The sequence below is a fragment of the Sciurus vulgaris genome (genome assembly GCF_902686455.1).
Source record: "Sciurus vulgaris genome assembly, chromosome: X".
NCBI classification, from domain to species: domain Eukaryota; kingdom Metazoa; phylum Chordata; class Mammalia; order Rodentia; family Sciuridae; genus Sciurus; species Sciurus vulgaris.
This window is the reverse complement of record NC_136471.1, coordinates 1,327,361-1,344,239: the sequence shown is the minus strand read 5'-3', so window position 1 is coordinate 1,344,239 and position 16,879 is coordinate 1,327,361. Positions and strand designations below refer to the sequence as shown.

The following is a 16,879-nucleotide window of genomic DNA, read 5'->3' as shown; positions in this document are numbered from 1 at the left end:
ACCCGGGCGGCTTCCCGCAAGAGCCAACGTATGGAAATGGGGGTCTAGCCTCCCGCGGTGGCGGGGCGGAGCAGACCGCGATCACGTGCAGGGATCGCGGGGCGGAGCGGGGCGGGCGCCGGCGCGCATTCCCTAGTGGTCGACGTCACGCGTCAGCTGACTGAACCGCGGTCGCTGTCGCTGCCTGGACTTAGCCGGGCCGCTGTCACAGTTGTTGCTGCCGCCGCCGCCGCCGCCGCCGCCACCGCCACCACCATGGCTCAGTACAAGGGTGCCGCGAGCGAGGCTGGCCGCGCCATGCATCTGATGAAGAAGCGGGAAAAGCAGCGGGAGCAGATGGAGCAGATGAAGCAGCGGATCGCAGAGGTGCGGGCTGGGCCCGGGCGCCTTGGAGCATGCGCACCGCGCGGGCCCCCTAGCGGCCCAGCTCCACTCTCAGGCCCTGGGAGTCGCGGGGCAGCGGGCTAGAAGCTCTAAGGGGCGGTCCCCGAATCGGGAGCAGGACTCTTGCTTGCCCCTCTGGCAGATGGCAGAAGTGAGCCAGCAACGGTCTCATCTGTAAAATAGGTCAGAGTCAGGCCATGTCAGAGGCAGAGACAGCTTGTGACAAGCCTCCATCACGAGGGAGCCACTTAGTACGTCTGTTGGCACCGGGGCTGGAAGGGCTTCCCAAGCGCCCCTTTCGAGCACAGAACTCCCTAGTTCAGGTTCCCCAGCCCTCAGAACCAGGCCTCTGCTGGGATCCAGTGCATACCGGGAAGGGCAAGCCCTCTGGCAAGACACCGGCAGGCCACTGAGGCTCATTCCAAAACCCTTTGCACCCATGATGAAGGAAGGCACACACCACATTCTGGGGTTCTAGCAGTTTCCCCAGTACTTTAGTGAGTGGCCAGTGATGGTGTGCTCAGGGATAGAGGAACCAGGAGCCCTCAGCTTGCACCTTTGGGGGAAACTCATCAGAAGAGTCCGGACTTCAGACTCCAGGGGAGAGTAGGAACAAGACTTAAGGCTGAGACCTTGCTCAGCCTCACTACAAGCTTTGTGTTTGACACAAGACTCCCCTGGCCAGAGAGGGATCTACATGGCACCTTTTTGGGATGGGGCTGGCTGGAGAGAGGAGGCCTCTGGGAAACTTTGGCAACACCTGGGGCTGGGAGGGAGGAAGATCACTCAGGAAAGGGCTAGGCCTTTCAGCCACTCTTTTTTCCTTTGTCCTCTCCTTGGCTTGGGTCTCAGGAGCATCATCTTATAGGCTGGGTATGAAAAAGGCCAAAAATGAGTAGGGCCAGTGACTGCAGACCACCAAAGCAGCTCTAGTCCTCGGCAGGAGACATGAAAGGGGTCAGAGCAGCACAGGGCTTGGTGGGAAAAGATCCATTTGACTCTCTCAGTACTGACAGAGTATCCCCTAGCCTCCACTTATAAAGGAAAGGAGGGTATGTCAGATCTAGGGACAGGGACAGATCTAGGACTAGAACCCTGGTCCCCAACAGCCAGCCTATTCCTTCCACAGTGTAGTGATGGGTGGTCCTCACTACTATGCTCCCTCCTCTGCAGGAGAACATAATGAAATCCAACATTGACAAGAAGTTCTCTGCACACTATGATGCCGTGGAGGCAGAGCTCAAGTCCAGCACCGTGGGTGAGCAGGGTGCACATGCCACACTCTCCCAGACCCAGGGAGGCTGCTTCTGTGCCAACCGTAGGTGACCAGCCCTTCCCCCCCATGTCTCCTTGCCTCATAGGTCTTGTAACCCTGAATGACATGAAAGCCAAACAAGAAGCACTGGTGAAGGAGCGGGAGAAGCAGCTGGCCAAGAAGGAGCAATCAAAGGAGCTGCAGCTGTGGGTCCTCTCCTTGGTCTCTTGGCCAGCAGCCCTCATCTCAAGATGTAGCTAGTGCTTGGGGGCTCCTGGGGATGGGTCAGGCTATTCCTTTTTCATGGGGGAAACCCGATTCCTGTTTTGGAAACAGGTGTAGCATCTAGTTTAGGCCCACACTAAAGTCTTCTTACCTTCCTGGTTTATCTTTCCTCTTTCTGTTCCTCTATACTATAAAGGTAGTCCTTTCTGTGGCCCTCTTCTTCCATCGGGTGCCTTAAGAGCTTGCATTGGCCCCTTTCTCTATTCTGTTACCAGTGTCTCTCTATACCTTCTGTGTCATAATCAGAGCTCTCTGCCCATGAGCAGTGAAGTGACTCTGGGCAGTTCCTCTGGGGTGCTAGGGAGTTCCAACCTGCACTTGGTGAGCCCCACACTGAGCACACAAGTATCTCTGGGTCAGGGAAAAGGGCCTAGAGGCAGGGACATGGGGCATGATGGCCACCCATGCCTTGGTAGAAAGCTGGAGAAGCTGCGAGAGAAGGAGCGCAAGAAGGAGGCCAAGCGGAAGATCTCTAGCCTGTCCTTCACCTTGGAGGAAGAAGAGGAGGGAGGCGAAGAGGAGGAGGAGGTGGCCATGTATGAGGAGGAGCTGGAAAGGGAAGGTGAGGGCCCTGCCCGCCAGAACTCACTCCTGGCTTTTGGGCTGTAGAAGGAAGAAGTGTGTCCACTGCCCAGCCTCAGTTGCTTGCTGTGCTTATGGTCCCGAAGTTCACATGCAGCAGGAGAGGAAAACAAGGACCCAAGACTGCACTGCTTTTTTTATGTTTATTTTTTTGCAGTACTCATTGTTGATCCCAGGACCTTGCACATGTTAGGCAAGTGACCAACCACTGAGCTACATCCCCATTCCTTTTTAAAGTTTTTTGAGCCAGGGTCTTGCTAAGTTGCTAAGGCTGTCCTTGAACTTGTGATCCTCTTGCCTCAGCCTCCTAAGTGACTGGGATTATAGGCATGTACTGAAGTGCCTGACACTTTTTATTTTTTTATTTTGGGATAGGGTCACACTATGTTGCCTTGAACTTGTGATCCTCCTACCTCAGTCTCCTGAGTAGCTGGGACTGTAGGTGTACACCACCATGCCCAGCTGCATCAGTTTTGAAAGCCAAGTAGGGGCTCACTGTCAAATTGAGTCAAATTGAGTCAAATCCCAGCCTGTCCTGGGCAGGAGTCACCCGTGCAAGGACTGGCAGAGTGAGGTTGGTACCTGGTCCAGAAGGTTCCAGAAGCTGCCCCTTGGAGGTGCCATGTAGGATAGATTGAGGAGAACCATGCTTGGGTGCTTAAAGTTTCTGCATGCCCATGCTTCCCAGTATGGTAGCCACTTGCAGCAGGTGGACACGAGCACTAAATGGTTAATTGTTGGATTAGTTCCACTGTAAATTTACACAGCTAAGGAAATTCAGGGGCTCCTAGGTAGACACTACAGACCTCAGCTGTGAGAACTAGGTCACATCAGGGACATTTTGGGAAGGCTGGGGAGTGAATCCAAAGCCAGCCTGATACTCCTGTGTACTACACACCTGCTCTGTGCCTGATCAAGGGCCCACAGGGCATTGTCCCTCTCCTAGTGGAAGTTACACAGGTCAGCATGTGTTCAGGACATATTACTGTCCCACCTGGGGCCTGGGGGGTAGCCCAAGGTTAAGGAATGTGACACAAGGGGGATAGTTGGGCTTTAAGGATGAAGGGAATTTGATTAGTCACAGAGACAGGAGGGGTGAAAAGATATAGCTACACTAAAACATCAGGAAGGAGTGGATATATTTGAGAACTCTGAACAAGTTATGTGGTAGTCCTCGGGGAGGCAAGGTAACAGACCTGGGATGTTTTAGAAATTGTTATTTTAGTAATACATTGTATTTAACATGACTGTATCCAAAATATTTCCATCTAGGCTGGTCCAGCTAGCTACATGTCAACTGCCACGTGCTCAGTGCTCTGTGTGGTGGGAACTACTGTTTTGGACTGAGCAGGCCTGGGTGAGGGGAGGTTGTTATCTCCAGGCTGTGTGTATTTCCAGGGCTTTTCCAAAAGCATTGCTGGGAGTAGGCTCTTCCCTCCCCCTAAAGGTTTTATTTTAGGGGACCTAACAGTGGGACCCTGATACCTGTTTTTTGTTGTTGTTGTTGTTTTGTTTTTTTAGTTTACATCTGTCTTCTAGGTCAGTAGTTCTCACAGTGTGCTTCAGGGATCCTGAGGATCTGAGAGACCCTCATTGGGGTCCATGAAATCAAAACCATTTTCAGAATAATGCTAAGGTCTTCTTCACCTCTTTTGCTCTAGAGATCACAACAAAGAAAAGGAAATTGGGGAAGAACCCAGATGTGGACACTAGCTTCTTACCTGACCGAGACCGGGAGGTAAAGGCCAACTAGCTCTAGTTCTGACATTGATTCTGACCTGACCTCAGCCCTGGCTCTGGGAGTGGGTCACTATACCCTTTGAGCAGCCCTGGGCCTCACTCCTTCATACATTTCCTCTCCTAGGAGGAGGAAAATCGTCTCCGGGAAGAGCTGAGGCAGGAGTGGGAAGCCAAGCAGGAGAAGATTAAGAGTGAGTGCTTGTGGAATTGGGCACATGTAGTCTGGCCCCAGGGCCCTGGGGCAGTGAGAGAACAGGGTTGGGCCCAAGCAGCTCTCTTAAAGATAGTTCTCTGGACAGTGCAGTGTGCCCTGAGGAAGCTCTGGAGGGGAGTGCCTGGGTCTGGAGACCAAGAGGTAATTCTGATTTATAGGTGAAGAGATTGAAATCACCTTCAGTTACTGGGATGGCTCTGGACACCGGCGGACAGTCAAAGTAAGCGGTGGGGGGCCTCCCTTGGGTTTGTTGGGAAGGAACTGACAAGTATGACTTGGGAAGCCCTCTGGGATCCTGAAAGCAGAGAATAAGGGCCTGCGAGCCTCTGCCTACTTGAAAGCACTTCTCCAGTTTTCTGTCTTCTCTTCCCAACTCCTTGGTTTTCTGGGTGCTGGCTCTTGGGCAACTCCTGTAGATGAAGAAGGGCAACACGATGCAGCAGTTCCTACAGAAAGCCCTTGAGATCCTGCGTAAAGACTTCAGTGAGCTCAGGTGAGTGGCATGTGCACCCCTGTGCGTGTATGTGTAGACCCTGTGATCCCAAGATCACCACTCCCTGGCTAGGAAGATGGCATGCTGGGCATTGTGCACGTCAGGCCCCTTTTTCCTTCCTCCTGTCATAAAGAGCTTAGGTGGGAGCATCCTGCCTTGGCCCAAAGGTAGAAGACAGTGGGGTGTCTGTCCCAGGCTGACTAAACCACAGAGCTTCCTTAAAGCATTCCAACTAGTTCTTTAACTGTCTGCTTCCTCCCTCCATGGACTGAGAATGTGCTCTGTTCATCTGTCCCTCCTGTCTTTCTCCCTCAGGTCAGCAGGGGTGGAGCAGCTCATGTACATCAAGGAGGACTTAATCATTCCCCATGTGAGTCCCTTAATTAAGCCGTAGGTCACGCAGTGGGCCTGTGCCCTTAGGCCTCTGCAGTAGAGTTCCCACACTGCTCTGCATCCTTCCATGCTTGTATCTGGCCTGTGAGTGGGAAGTGGGGTGTGGGTAAGAGAGGCCAAGATAGACCATCAAGCTGGCCTTTCCTATCCTTGGCTTCTAGCATCACAGTTTCTATGACTTCATTGTCACCAAGGCACGTGGGAAGAGTGGTGAGTGCACCCAGCCTAGCCCCTCCCACAACTTGCCATGTGTGTATGTGTATATATATGTGTACCTGGGGCAGCACTGTAACCTTGGGACGGCTGCTTCTCCCCCAAAGGCCCACTCTTTAACTTTGATGTTCATGATGATGTGCGGCTGCTCAGCGATGCCACTGTGGAGAAGGATGAGGTAGGGTGGTGCCAGGGCACTGGGTGGGGAAAGGTGCCCTGGGCCCACAGGGTAGTGTCCCTGCACTGTGGTGAGATCAAGGGAAGCAGAGGTCAGGAAGGTTGGCCTTCGCTTTTCCTCAGTCTCATGCAGGCAAGGTGGTGCTGAGGAGCTGGTATGAGAAGAACAAGCACATCTTCCCTGCCAGCCGCTGGGAGCCCTATGACCCTGAAAAAAAGTGGGACAAGTATACGGTGAGGAAGCAGGGAAGGTGGGGAGGCTGGGCACCAGGAGGCCCTTCCAGGTGGGGGGCAGCCTGACCTAGTGGGCGGTCAGTGTCCTGCTAGAGACCCAGGCAGATATGCCAGCCAGTACTCTCATCTCTCTTTTCCCTTCCTTGGCCCCGGCCCACCTTGTTCTCACACCAGATCCGGTGAACCTCTAGGAGGTCGAGTGGCCTTGGCTGTACCTGGTGCACCCCCATGTCTCCAGAACTCAAGTGGCTGACTCCCCTGCGACTGTGCTGAAGTGTGCTGGGAGGACGGTAGCCACGCACCCCCTGGCACTGTCATTATTGCTTTTTTCTTTTACAATAAATAAGTGCACACGTTAGAGCTGGAGTACCTGCATTCTGAGAAAGTGTGTTCTGTTTAGAAGTACTTTTTATTGACAGAAAATTCACCTAACATAGAATTCCTCATTTGGCCATTTCACTTTATTTACTGTACTGGGGTTGAACCCAGGGGCACTTTACCATTGAGACACATACCCAGCCCTTTTTTATTTTATTTTGAGACAGGGTCTTGCTGTGTTGCTCAGGCTGACCTCAAACTTGCCATCCTCCTACCTCAGGTACCTGAGTCACTGGGATGACAGGTGTGTGTCCCCATGTCCAGCTTGATCATTTTAATTCAGTGGCATTTAGTTGATTCTCAGTGTTGTGCAACCATCACCATCTACTTCCAGAACATTTTCATCACCCCAAAAGACCCCAAGGCCATTTAGCAGTCACTCCCCATTCTTTCTTGCCAGCCCCTGGAAACCCCTAATTTACTCTCTGTGTCTATGGATTGCTCTGGGGAGGGCAAAGGATGAGGTTGGACCATGAGCCAGCCAGGAGCTCTCACTTGCATTTCTGGCCCTGTGCCTGGGGTGGAATCATCTGGGGTCACTTTGAGGAGACAGGGGGTAGGAGTAGGTGAGGGTATCTTGGGGCACAGCAGGGAGTGAGTGGCTGAGCCTGATCCTATATTCCAGATGTGGGGGACAAGTCTGAGGAGGTCAATGGGGTCTGTTGTTGGGCTAATGAGGAACCTTGGAGAGGTTCTTCAGGTTCTCTGTGCTAACACCTTCCTACCCTTTGAAAAACCTCCAGAAGAGCAGACTTCCCAGGGAAAGAAAGTCATTTTTACCCAATAGCATACAAGTTGACATCATCTCAACTTTTCTCTGCAGTCCTAAGCTCTTTTGAACTCCACATTCATACAAATCCAAGGTGCCAAGGGACTGTAAGCCTGGGTCATACCTAGACAGGAGCTACCTCCAGGCCTGTGGGTTTTGCAAAACAAGCTCCTTAAGAACCAGTCCTAAGTATTGCAGGGAAGAATCTGATTTCTGGAAATGGCTCTAAGTCCCTGACAGAGGTGCTGGGAAGCCCTTTGGGATCAATATCAAGGAGACGGGAGGCTGCTGTTAGAGAAGGAGAGCCACATCTTTGTGACCAGCAAAAGGACAGAAAAAACTGTCATGGTGGGGGGCCCAGCAGAGGAGCCCCTTAGCCAAAGTGCAGGACCGAGGTGGCAGTCTGAAAGGCTGAACTGGAAGAGCGTGGGGGAGAGCTGCTTTTAGATATCCCACTCAGTCTCCTGGAGACTGGTGCTCACCTAAATTCCTGCTGATGAGGGAGGACTGTCTAGGTATGGCCCAGGTTTGGGGAGTCCCTTGGTATGTTGGGTCCATTTGAAGGTAGAGTTCAGAACAGAGTTTAGGAGGCTGCAGATAGAAGTTGAGAAACTGTCAAGGCAGATGCTGTTTGATGTTCTGGAACTAGATGAGGTCACCAAGGACCAGCGTGTGCAAGGTAGGCTATGTACAGAGGATACAGCTAGAGAGGAAGCTGTTTGTCCCTTGCTCACCCAGACTTCAGTCCTGTGTGTGTGTGTGTGTGTGTGTGTGTGTGTGTGTGTGTGTACAACAAAGAGAAAACAAAAAGATAAGGAGCCTTTTCTGGCATAGGGACATTTAACCTGATATCCAAATGACAAGAAGCTAGCCATTCCCAAACAGGAGGGAGCCTTTGAGACAGAGGGAACAGCAAGTGTGGATACCCTGTTGGGAAGATTGGAGGCAAGTGGCTGGAACAGATGGAGGGAAGGGAAGCTGGGAGAAAAAGGGACTTGGTACACAGTACTCTTTTCTCTTACCTTGAACTGTCCAGCAGAGGCCGTGTATTCACATGGTTCACACATCATCATGAAAGAGCAGACAGCAAGGTGCTTCACTTCATACTGGGTCCTGGCCCAACCCAGTTCCCACCCTCCCCCAACCAAGAGAGATGGACTTTTATTCCTCTCCTGGTTCTCCCTCCTGTTTCTCTCTGCAAAGACAAGCTCATAAATGTACAACCTGGGCTGGGGTTGTGGCTCAGTGGTAGAGCAGTTGCCTGGTATGTGTGATGCCCTGGGTTCAATCTTCAGCACTGCATATAAATAAATAAATAAATAAATAAACAAACAGACAAATAAATAAAGGTCCATGGGCAACTAAACAAAATTAAAATATATGCAACCTGTCTCTTACCTTTCTATACAAAATGTAGCCTAATTTTTACCTTGCATGTACCTGGCTACTATAGTGTCACTTACAATATAGCTGGATAGCCTACACCTATTTCCATATCATGGAAGACCATCATTCTTCTTCTTCAGCAGTACTGGGTACTGATCAGGGCCTTCCCAACAATAGGCAAGAGATCTGCCACTGAGCCACATCCCCAGTCCTTTATATTTTTATTTTGAAACAGGGTCTTGCTAAGTTGCCTAGGCTGGTCTCGAACTTGGGGTCCTCCTAACTCAGCTTCCTGTGTAGCTGGGATTACAGGTGTGTACTACCATACCTGGTTTACTTTTTTTCTTATTAGGGATTATTGAACCCAGGGTGCTTAACCACTGAGCTACATCCACAGCCCTTTTTTTATATTTTATTTAGAGATGGTCTTGTGAAGTTGCTTAGGGTCTTGCTAAGTTGCTGAGGCTGACTTCGAACTCACAATCCTTCTGCCTCAGCCTCCCTATACCTGGTTTACTTTTACTTTTTAAAATTTATTTTTTTTAATTTTCAAGGAAAATTTCACATAACATTAGCCATTAACCATTTTTAAATGTACAATTCAATGGAATTTCATATATTCACGATGTTGTACAACTATCCTCTCTATCTGCTCCCACAACATTTTTGTCACCCCAAAAGGAGATCCTGTATCCATTAAGCTGTCTCTGCCCTTCTTCCTCACTGCAAGTCCTGGTAGCTACTAATCTGTCTTTATGGATTTGACTATTCTGGAAGTTTTACATAAACAGAATCATACAATATGTGACCTTCTACATCTGATTTATTTCACTGAGCATAATGTTTCGGAGATTTGTTCATATTGTAGCATGGATCAGAATTTCATTTCTATTATATGTATGTGTGTGTGGTACTGGGTATTGAACTAGACAAGAGCTCTACCTCTGAGCTACACCCCTGTCACCTTTCTTTTCATAACTGACCATATTATGTTTCTCCAGTCCTCTGTTGCTGGGCATTTTGCGTGATTCCATCTTTTGGCTATTGTACACAATGCTGCTATGTACATCTGTGTCATGGTTTTGTGCTTTTAATATGTATTTCTCTTTATGTGTTAAAAATATAGACTTCATCTACCAACTGTTTATTTCTGTCATTTGCTTCTGGGTTTTAGGTCATACTTAGGAAGATCTTCTGCAGTTAGGTGTTACAAAGGATGTGAGAGGCTGGTGGCTTGGACAGGCTGGGAGAAAAGGTTACCTTCTGGGTAGATTTTTTGGGGAAAGCCACAAGATTTGCTGACAGATAGGATATGGTGTTGAGAGGGAAAAAAAGGAGTGAAGGACAGTTCCAAGACTGTGCCCTGAGCAAAAGGAGGAATCTACTAAGATGGGGGACCTGTAACAAGCAAGTTTAGAGTGAACAATTAACTACTCGTGGGCATATTATGTTGACATTCCTATTAGCTAGTCCAGTGGGGCGGCCAAGCAAAGAGTCAAATCTATGAACCTAGGGTCCCAAGAGAACTTGGGAAGCTGGAGGAAGAAATTTCAAGAGTTGTCAAGAGTAACTTTGTTTGACGCTCTGGAACTAGATCGAAAGGTGACACTTAGGCTTCCTGTTTGAACAAATGGATGAGATGTAAAAGACATGACTGAGAAACAGGATGTGACAGGGTAGGTGGTAGTATTTTGCCCTTGGGATAATTACATGAGAAAGCTGAGTGATCACAGAGTTCATGACTAAGCAGTTCTACTTTTTTGTAATTTCCCCAAAATAACTCTTGCACATTTGTTATAAACCTCTGCACAGGTGCCCCCTTGGATTTCAGGCTGAATACTAAATTGCATATGCACAGCATGAAAATCCACAAAATCAGTCAATGAAAACCCAGAAGGGTCACACCTTGGGAATAGGTTATAGTTACCCTAGAACAAAGGATTCCCTAGACCTGTCCTAACAAAGTCTGAAAACAGGCCTTGAGAGGATCAAGCTGATTCACAAGTACCTTTACTGCCTGCCATTCCAACACTCTTTTAAGAAAGACAACAAAATTTAATACTGAACTACATCACAGTCATATGGTGTAGCGTGTAAGAAAAATCACCACACATGCAAAGAAATAGGGAAATAGTGGCTGCGATTGTGGCTCAGTGGCAGAGCACTTGCCTAGCATATGTGAGGCACTGGGTTCAATTCTCAGCATCACATTTAAATGAATGAATAAAATAAAGGTCTATCGACATCTAAAAAATAGCTTTATAAAGAAACAGGAATTTTTCTCAACCAGGAGAAAAATCAGTCAAGCAAAACAAATCATTTCAAAATACAAAAGTAAAAAGAAAAAGAAAGCAGCCACTTCTATCCAACAATGGTCCTAGCCAGAACAATTAGGCAACAAAGGAAATAAAAGGCACACAGATCAGAAAGGAAGAAATCAAATGACCTCTATTCTCAGATGACATGATCTTGTGTATAGAAAATTCTAAGGAGCCCTGTAAAAGACTATTATAGCAAATAAACAAGTTTGGCAAGGCTTCAGGATAAAAGATCATATAAAAATCAATTGTCAGCCCAGTGTGGTGGTGCATGCTTGTAATCCCAGTGACTCCGGAGGCTGAGGCTGGAGGATTACAAGTTCAAAGCCAGCCTCAGCAATTTAGTAAGAACCTAAGCAACTTAGAGAGATCCTGTCTCAAAAATAAAAAATAAAAAATAAAAAGGACTGGGGATATATAGCTCAGTGGTATAAAGTGCCCTGGGTTCAACACCCAGTACCAAAAATAAATACATAAACAAGTAAAATAAAAATTTTAAGAATCAATTATGTTTTCATACCCTAGCAATGACCCATCCAAAATGAAATTAAGACAACAATTCCATTTACAAGAGTGTCAAAAAAGAACAAAATGCTTAGGAATCAATTCCATAAAACAAATACAAAATATGTTTTTAAAAAACTGCAACACCAGGCATGGTGACGCACACCTGTAATCCCAGTCACTTGGGAGGCTGAGGCAGGAGGAAAACAAGTTCAAGGCCAGCCTCAGCAAAAGCGAGGTGCTAAGCAACTCAGACCCTGTCTGTAAATAAAATACAAAATAGGGCTGGGAATGTGCCTCAGTGGTTGAGTGCCTCTGAGTTTGATCCCTAGTACGAAAACAAAAAAACAAAAAAACATCTGCAAGACTTGTACACTGAAAACTACAAAATACTGTTGAAAGAAATTAAAGAAGACTGCTATTGTTTGAATGTCCCCTTCAAATTTCATGTTGAAATTGAATTGCCATTGTGCTGGTATTAAGAAGTAGGAACTTGCTAGGTGCAGTGGCACAAGCTTATGATCTCAGAAACTCTGGAGGCTGAGGCAGGAGGATTGCAAGTTCAAAGCCAACCTTAGGGCGACTCTGTCTCAAAATTACCTTTGTGGCCAAGCAGCTGCTTGATCCCTGCATCCCCCATTCCTGACCTTTCCAGATGGAGGTCAATTGTCCCTTCCTGGGTGGGCCTTTTCTGTGCCTCTGCTGGTCTCACCCATGGCCTCTACTGCTTGATGTGAATGTCCTCAACAGTCACAGGAATACAGAAACCTGGGGCAGCAGCATTTTTCAGGGGGAGATGTTGTGAGAGTCCCCTACCTGTGACTGGGACCAGTGCAGGATGCCCAAAGGTCCCATTGCTGGCTCCTGGCTGTTGGGGTGCGACAATAGATATTGAAATAGGGGAAGCAAGAGAGATCCAAAAGAAGAAAGAGCTTGTGGGTACGGAGCATGCTGGATGTGGTGGGCAACTGGAATCCCAGTGAGTTGGGAGGCTCAGGCAGGAGGATGGCAAGTTTGAGGCCAGCCTGGGAAACTTAGTGAGACCCTGTCTCAAAATAAAAAATAAAAAGGGCTGGGGTCGTAGCTCAGTGGTAGAACATCTCTGGGTTCAATCTTCAGTACTAAATAGACAAATAAATAAAGTCAACTGATTGATGATGTTTTTCCCCAAGCAAGGGCACTTTACCTCTGAGTCACATCCCCAGCCCTTCTTATTTTTATTTAATTTTATTTTTTAATTAATTAATTAATTAATTTTTTTGGTGCCAGGGATTGAACTCAGGGGTACTTAGTTACTGAGTCACATCCCCAGCTCTATTTTGTATTTTTTATTTAGGGACAGGGTCTCACTGAGTTGCTTAGTGCCTAACTTTTGCTGAGGCTGGCTTTGAACTCACAATCTTCTTGCCTCAGCCTCCTGAGCCGCTGGGATTACAGGCATGCACCACCACCACAGCCAGTTGTCCTTTTAAATTTTTTATTTTGAGACAGGGTCTAACTAAATTGCTTAGGGCCTCACTAGGTTGCTGAGCCTGGCTTCAAACTTACTATTCTCCTTCCTCAGCCTCCCAAATCACTGGGATTACAGGCATGCACCAATGTGCCCAACCCGGCTACAGGAGAATTTTATTATGTGTGAAAGGATAGTAAGGCTCAAACAAAGAACGCTCTCCCGAATGACCTGACTATAGACATTGACCACAGCTACAAAATACTTTCACAGGCTGATCCGTTGACCCTAGCAACTTGGGAAACTGAACCGGAGGATCACAAGTTGGAGGTCAGCCTCAGCAACTTAGCAAGGCCCTAAGAAACTTAGTGAGATCCTGGCTCTAAATAAAATATAAAAAGGGGGCTGAGGGCTGTCGCTCAGTGATTGAGCACTTGCCTGTCACTGTGAGGCACTAGGTTTGATCCTCAGCACAACATAAAAATAAACAAAATAAAGATATTGTGTCCATTTACAACTAAAAAACAAATAAATAAATTAAATATAAAAAGGTCTGGGGATGTGGGTCAGTGGTTAAGCACCTCTGAGTTCAATCCCCAGTACAAAAACAGCAATAAACAAACAAATAGAAAGGTGGGGGATATTGATCAGTGTGGCAAAGCACCCCTGGGGTTCCATCTCCTGGCCAAAATACCTTCACAAAGTGACACAATTAACTATGACAACAACCTGCATTCGTGGATTGGAAGACATACTTTCGTTAAGATGGTAATATTCATATATATACAATGGAATATTACTCCACCATAAAGAATGATAAAATTATGGCATTTGCAGGCAAATGGATGAATTTGGAGAATATCATGCTAAGTGAGATAAGCCAATTTCAAAAACACCAAAGGACGAATGATCTCGCTGATAAGCGGATGATGACACATAATGGGGGGTGGGAGGGGTTAGCGTTAGGGTTAGGGTTAGGTTTAGGGTTAAGGATAAGGAGGGTGGTAAGAATGGAGGAAGGAAGGACTGTATAGAGGGAAAAGAGGGGTGGGAGGGGTGGTGGGGGAAGGGAAAAAATAACAATGAATCAGACATTACCCTATGTAAATTTATGATTACACAAATGGAATGCCTTGACTCCATGTACAAACAGAGAAACAACATGTATCCCATTTGTTTACAATAAAAAAAGAAAAAAAAATTCTATAAAAGTGTTACCCTGAAAAAGTAAAAGCAGTTTTTGTAATGTTAAAAAAAAAGATGGTAATATTCTTTTTTCCCCTTGCTCTCAGAGATATTTGTTTATTTATTTATTCTTTAAAGTCTGAGGTTTGATCTTTTTTTTTAACCTTTTTATTTATTTTTATGTGGTGCTGAGGATTGCACCCAGTGCCTCACACGTGCTAGGCAAATGCTCTAAAACCCCAGCCCTAGATATTTATTTTTCATTATTCTTGTAATCTTTCTGGATATATGCAAATAATAATGTATCTTAAAAATACTACTCAAAAAATCTTGTACAGTTAAAACTTTAAATACACAGTAATTTTAAGACAATAAAAGCAATGTCTTTACCATGTACATTATGACATTATCTATAATATTCTACATATTTTATAGTGACACAACTTTATACATACTGCAATTGGAAATAGGAAATATCCTTTTGGTCGCCTATAATAGGCTGCGAATTTTAAAAGGAGAAGTTCTGAACTTGTATAAGAAAGATATTTATTTGAAACCTCAAAGTAATCTCTTAGTTATCTACATTATAAAAAAGAGTCAAGATGTTTGCTCTGTTCTTTTTATTTCTTTGAGGGGTGGGAAGGAGGTTAAAAAAAAGTTTGTTACTTGCTTCAAAGAGCTTTCCCAAAGGAGAGGGGGATTCATTTTCAATACACATCAACATGGATGAACACTGTTCTCATAGCTTTCATGACAATTTGAATTCAAGGCAATCAATATGTGTGATATGTTTTTCTGAAATCCAGTGAATTCATTTGAACACAATGAAATCCTCGTATTCTTATTCACATATGAAAGGAACTGGCACTTTGGCTTCTAGAACAATTTTTTTTTTTAAATCACAAATCCATGGGCTGGGGTTGTGGTTCAGTGGTAGAATGCTTGTCTCCCATGTGTGAGGGTTGTTTTGATTCGAATCCAGACTAAGCATTCAGCAATAATGGCCTCAAACATTTAAATATCCTCTGAAACTGCAGTTCATTAAGGGACTGCTGACTCCAAGAACTATGCCACCAGTAAGGGAAGGAGGTAAGAATTCTCATTCTGGATGCCAAGTTCAAAGCAAAATATCAATAATCTCCTCACTTTTGTGATATCTATAAGTAAAAATAGATGGAGAGGATAAGATAAAATAATGTTAAGTAAAAAGTGCATACAGAACTCAGAAATACTTTTTCATTAAATTTACTACTTACTTCAGTTCAAAAAAAATGCTCATAAGAAAAATAACCACTTAAAGCAAAATATTAGTTACATTGTTGCATTTAGAACTTATTGAGAGCAAACGAATGAATACTGATCAACTTTCCTCACTAAAACTTAAGCATTGGTCCTGAAATAGGTTATTTTTAAGTTGAACATCTATGTTATGTCTTGAAAATTCAAAGCAGAAAGGAAAATCACAGAAAGTCAGTAACTTCATCAATACATCTACAAAGATGTTTGCTTGTAGTTTTTTGTATCCAAAACCTTTTTTCTACACATTGCACAGATGCCCTTTTTGTAGGCACAGCCCTGGCACAGTAATGAGAACCTAGTTGGTGTACAGAACTTTTACCAATGCTACAAGTGGAGAACTTATTCTTTCCATATGGATCAGATCTTTCTTTTTTTGAAGTCAAAGCTTTGTTTTAATTCAGCTTTCTCCCACCACTTTCTGTGGTATTCCTTGCACCATCTTTCCATGAATCTGCAGTGATAACAGAACTGAGTTTCTTTTCACATTTTTCGCATACCATCCTTCCCTCTATGGTTCCCTCAAACGTTGAAGCAGCAGCTCAAAAACCAAGATGGCAGTATTCTTGAATGTGGTGCACATATTCAATTCAACCCCCACCAAAGTCCCAGTTGGGTTTTCTGCAGAAACTGTCAGGTTTATCCTAAAATTCATATGGAAATACAAGGGACCCTCAATACCCACAACATTCTTGAAAAACATCAGATTTGGAGAATTCATAATTCTGAGTTCCAAAACTTAAGTGCAAATGTCAAAAATGTAGTTATCATGTGACCCAGTAATACCACTCCTAGGTATATGCCCCAAGCAAGTGAATACATGTTCAGAACAAAAAGTCATACACAGGTGTTTCTAAGAAAAATATGCATAACAGCCAAAAGGTGGAAACAATTCAAATCTTTACTGATTGATGAATAGATTAATAGAATGTAAATATCCATGCAATGGAATATTATTTGGCATTAAAAATAAATGTACATGTATGATTACACAATGGTGTGGCTCTACAGCATGTACAACCATAGAAATGAAAAGATGTATCCCATTTGTATACAATGAATCAAAATGCAGTCTGTAAAAATTTTTTTAAAAATTAAAAAGAACTAAAATCCTGACCCATATTATGATAGCAATAAACCTTGGAAACATTAAGAACTCAGACATATTCATATTGTATAGTTCCATTTATCTGAGATGTGAAGAAGAGGCAAGTCCATAGTAAGAAATAGACTAGTGGTAGCCAGGCTTGTGGGAAGTGACTTCTTTAGGGTACAGGATTCTTTTTGGGGTGATAAAAATGTTCTGGAATTAGATAGTGGTGATGGTTGCACAACTCTGTGAATTTACTTTAAGTCACCGAATTGTATGCAATCAATGAGTGACTTATATGATAGGTGACTCAAGTCTCATAAAGCTGCTTGAAGAGAAAGGAAAAGGAAAGTAAGGGAATACCCCCTGCCCCACGCAAGGTCGAGGTGGCTGGCCGAAGGAGCCAGGTGTTAAGAGGCTGTAAGCTTAGAGTCCCCGTGCTGGGCATTTGAGTGTTATTAACCACAGGCACTCCGGGTTATGACGGTCGGGGGTCCCGAGCTAGGACCACGAGTTCTCCGTTGGAGTGCATC

General features: G+C 45.4%; 1 protein-coding gene and 1 pseudogene across 2 annotated transcripts; one reads left to right on the top strand and one right to left on the bottom strand.

Moving 5' to 3' along the window:
* Positions 1-160: 160 nt before the first annotated feature.
* Positions 161-6,336, top strand: FAM50A (family with sequence similarity 50 member A). The gene is made up of 13 exons (XM_079124010.1): positions 161-366; positions 1,558-1,642; positions 1,746-1,845; positions 2,341-2,486; positions 4,168-4,244; positions 4,371-4,437; positions 4,619-4,680; positions 4,877-4,953; positions 5,269-5,323; positions 5,508-5,556; positions 5,667-5,737; positions 5,860-5,970; positions 6,145-6,336. Exons 1-13 carry the CDS (start codon positions 256-258, stop codon positions 6,151-6,153), a joined length of 1,020 nt encoding a protein of 339 aa, XP_078980136.1. The 5' UTR covers positions 161-255; the 3' UTR covers positions 6,154-6,336.
* An 8,056-nt stretch (positions 6,337-14,392) lies between these two features.
* LOC306651515 (cysteine-rich PDZ-binding protein-like) lies at positions 14,393-15,845 on the bottom strand (annotated as a pseudogene). Its single transcript has one exon. The product of its transcript is annotated as a cysteine-rich PDZ-binding protein-like (transcript).
* Positions 15,846-16,879: the final 1,034 nt, after the last annotated feature.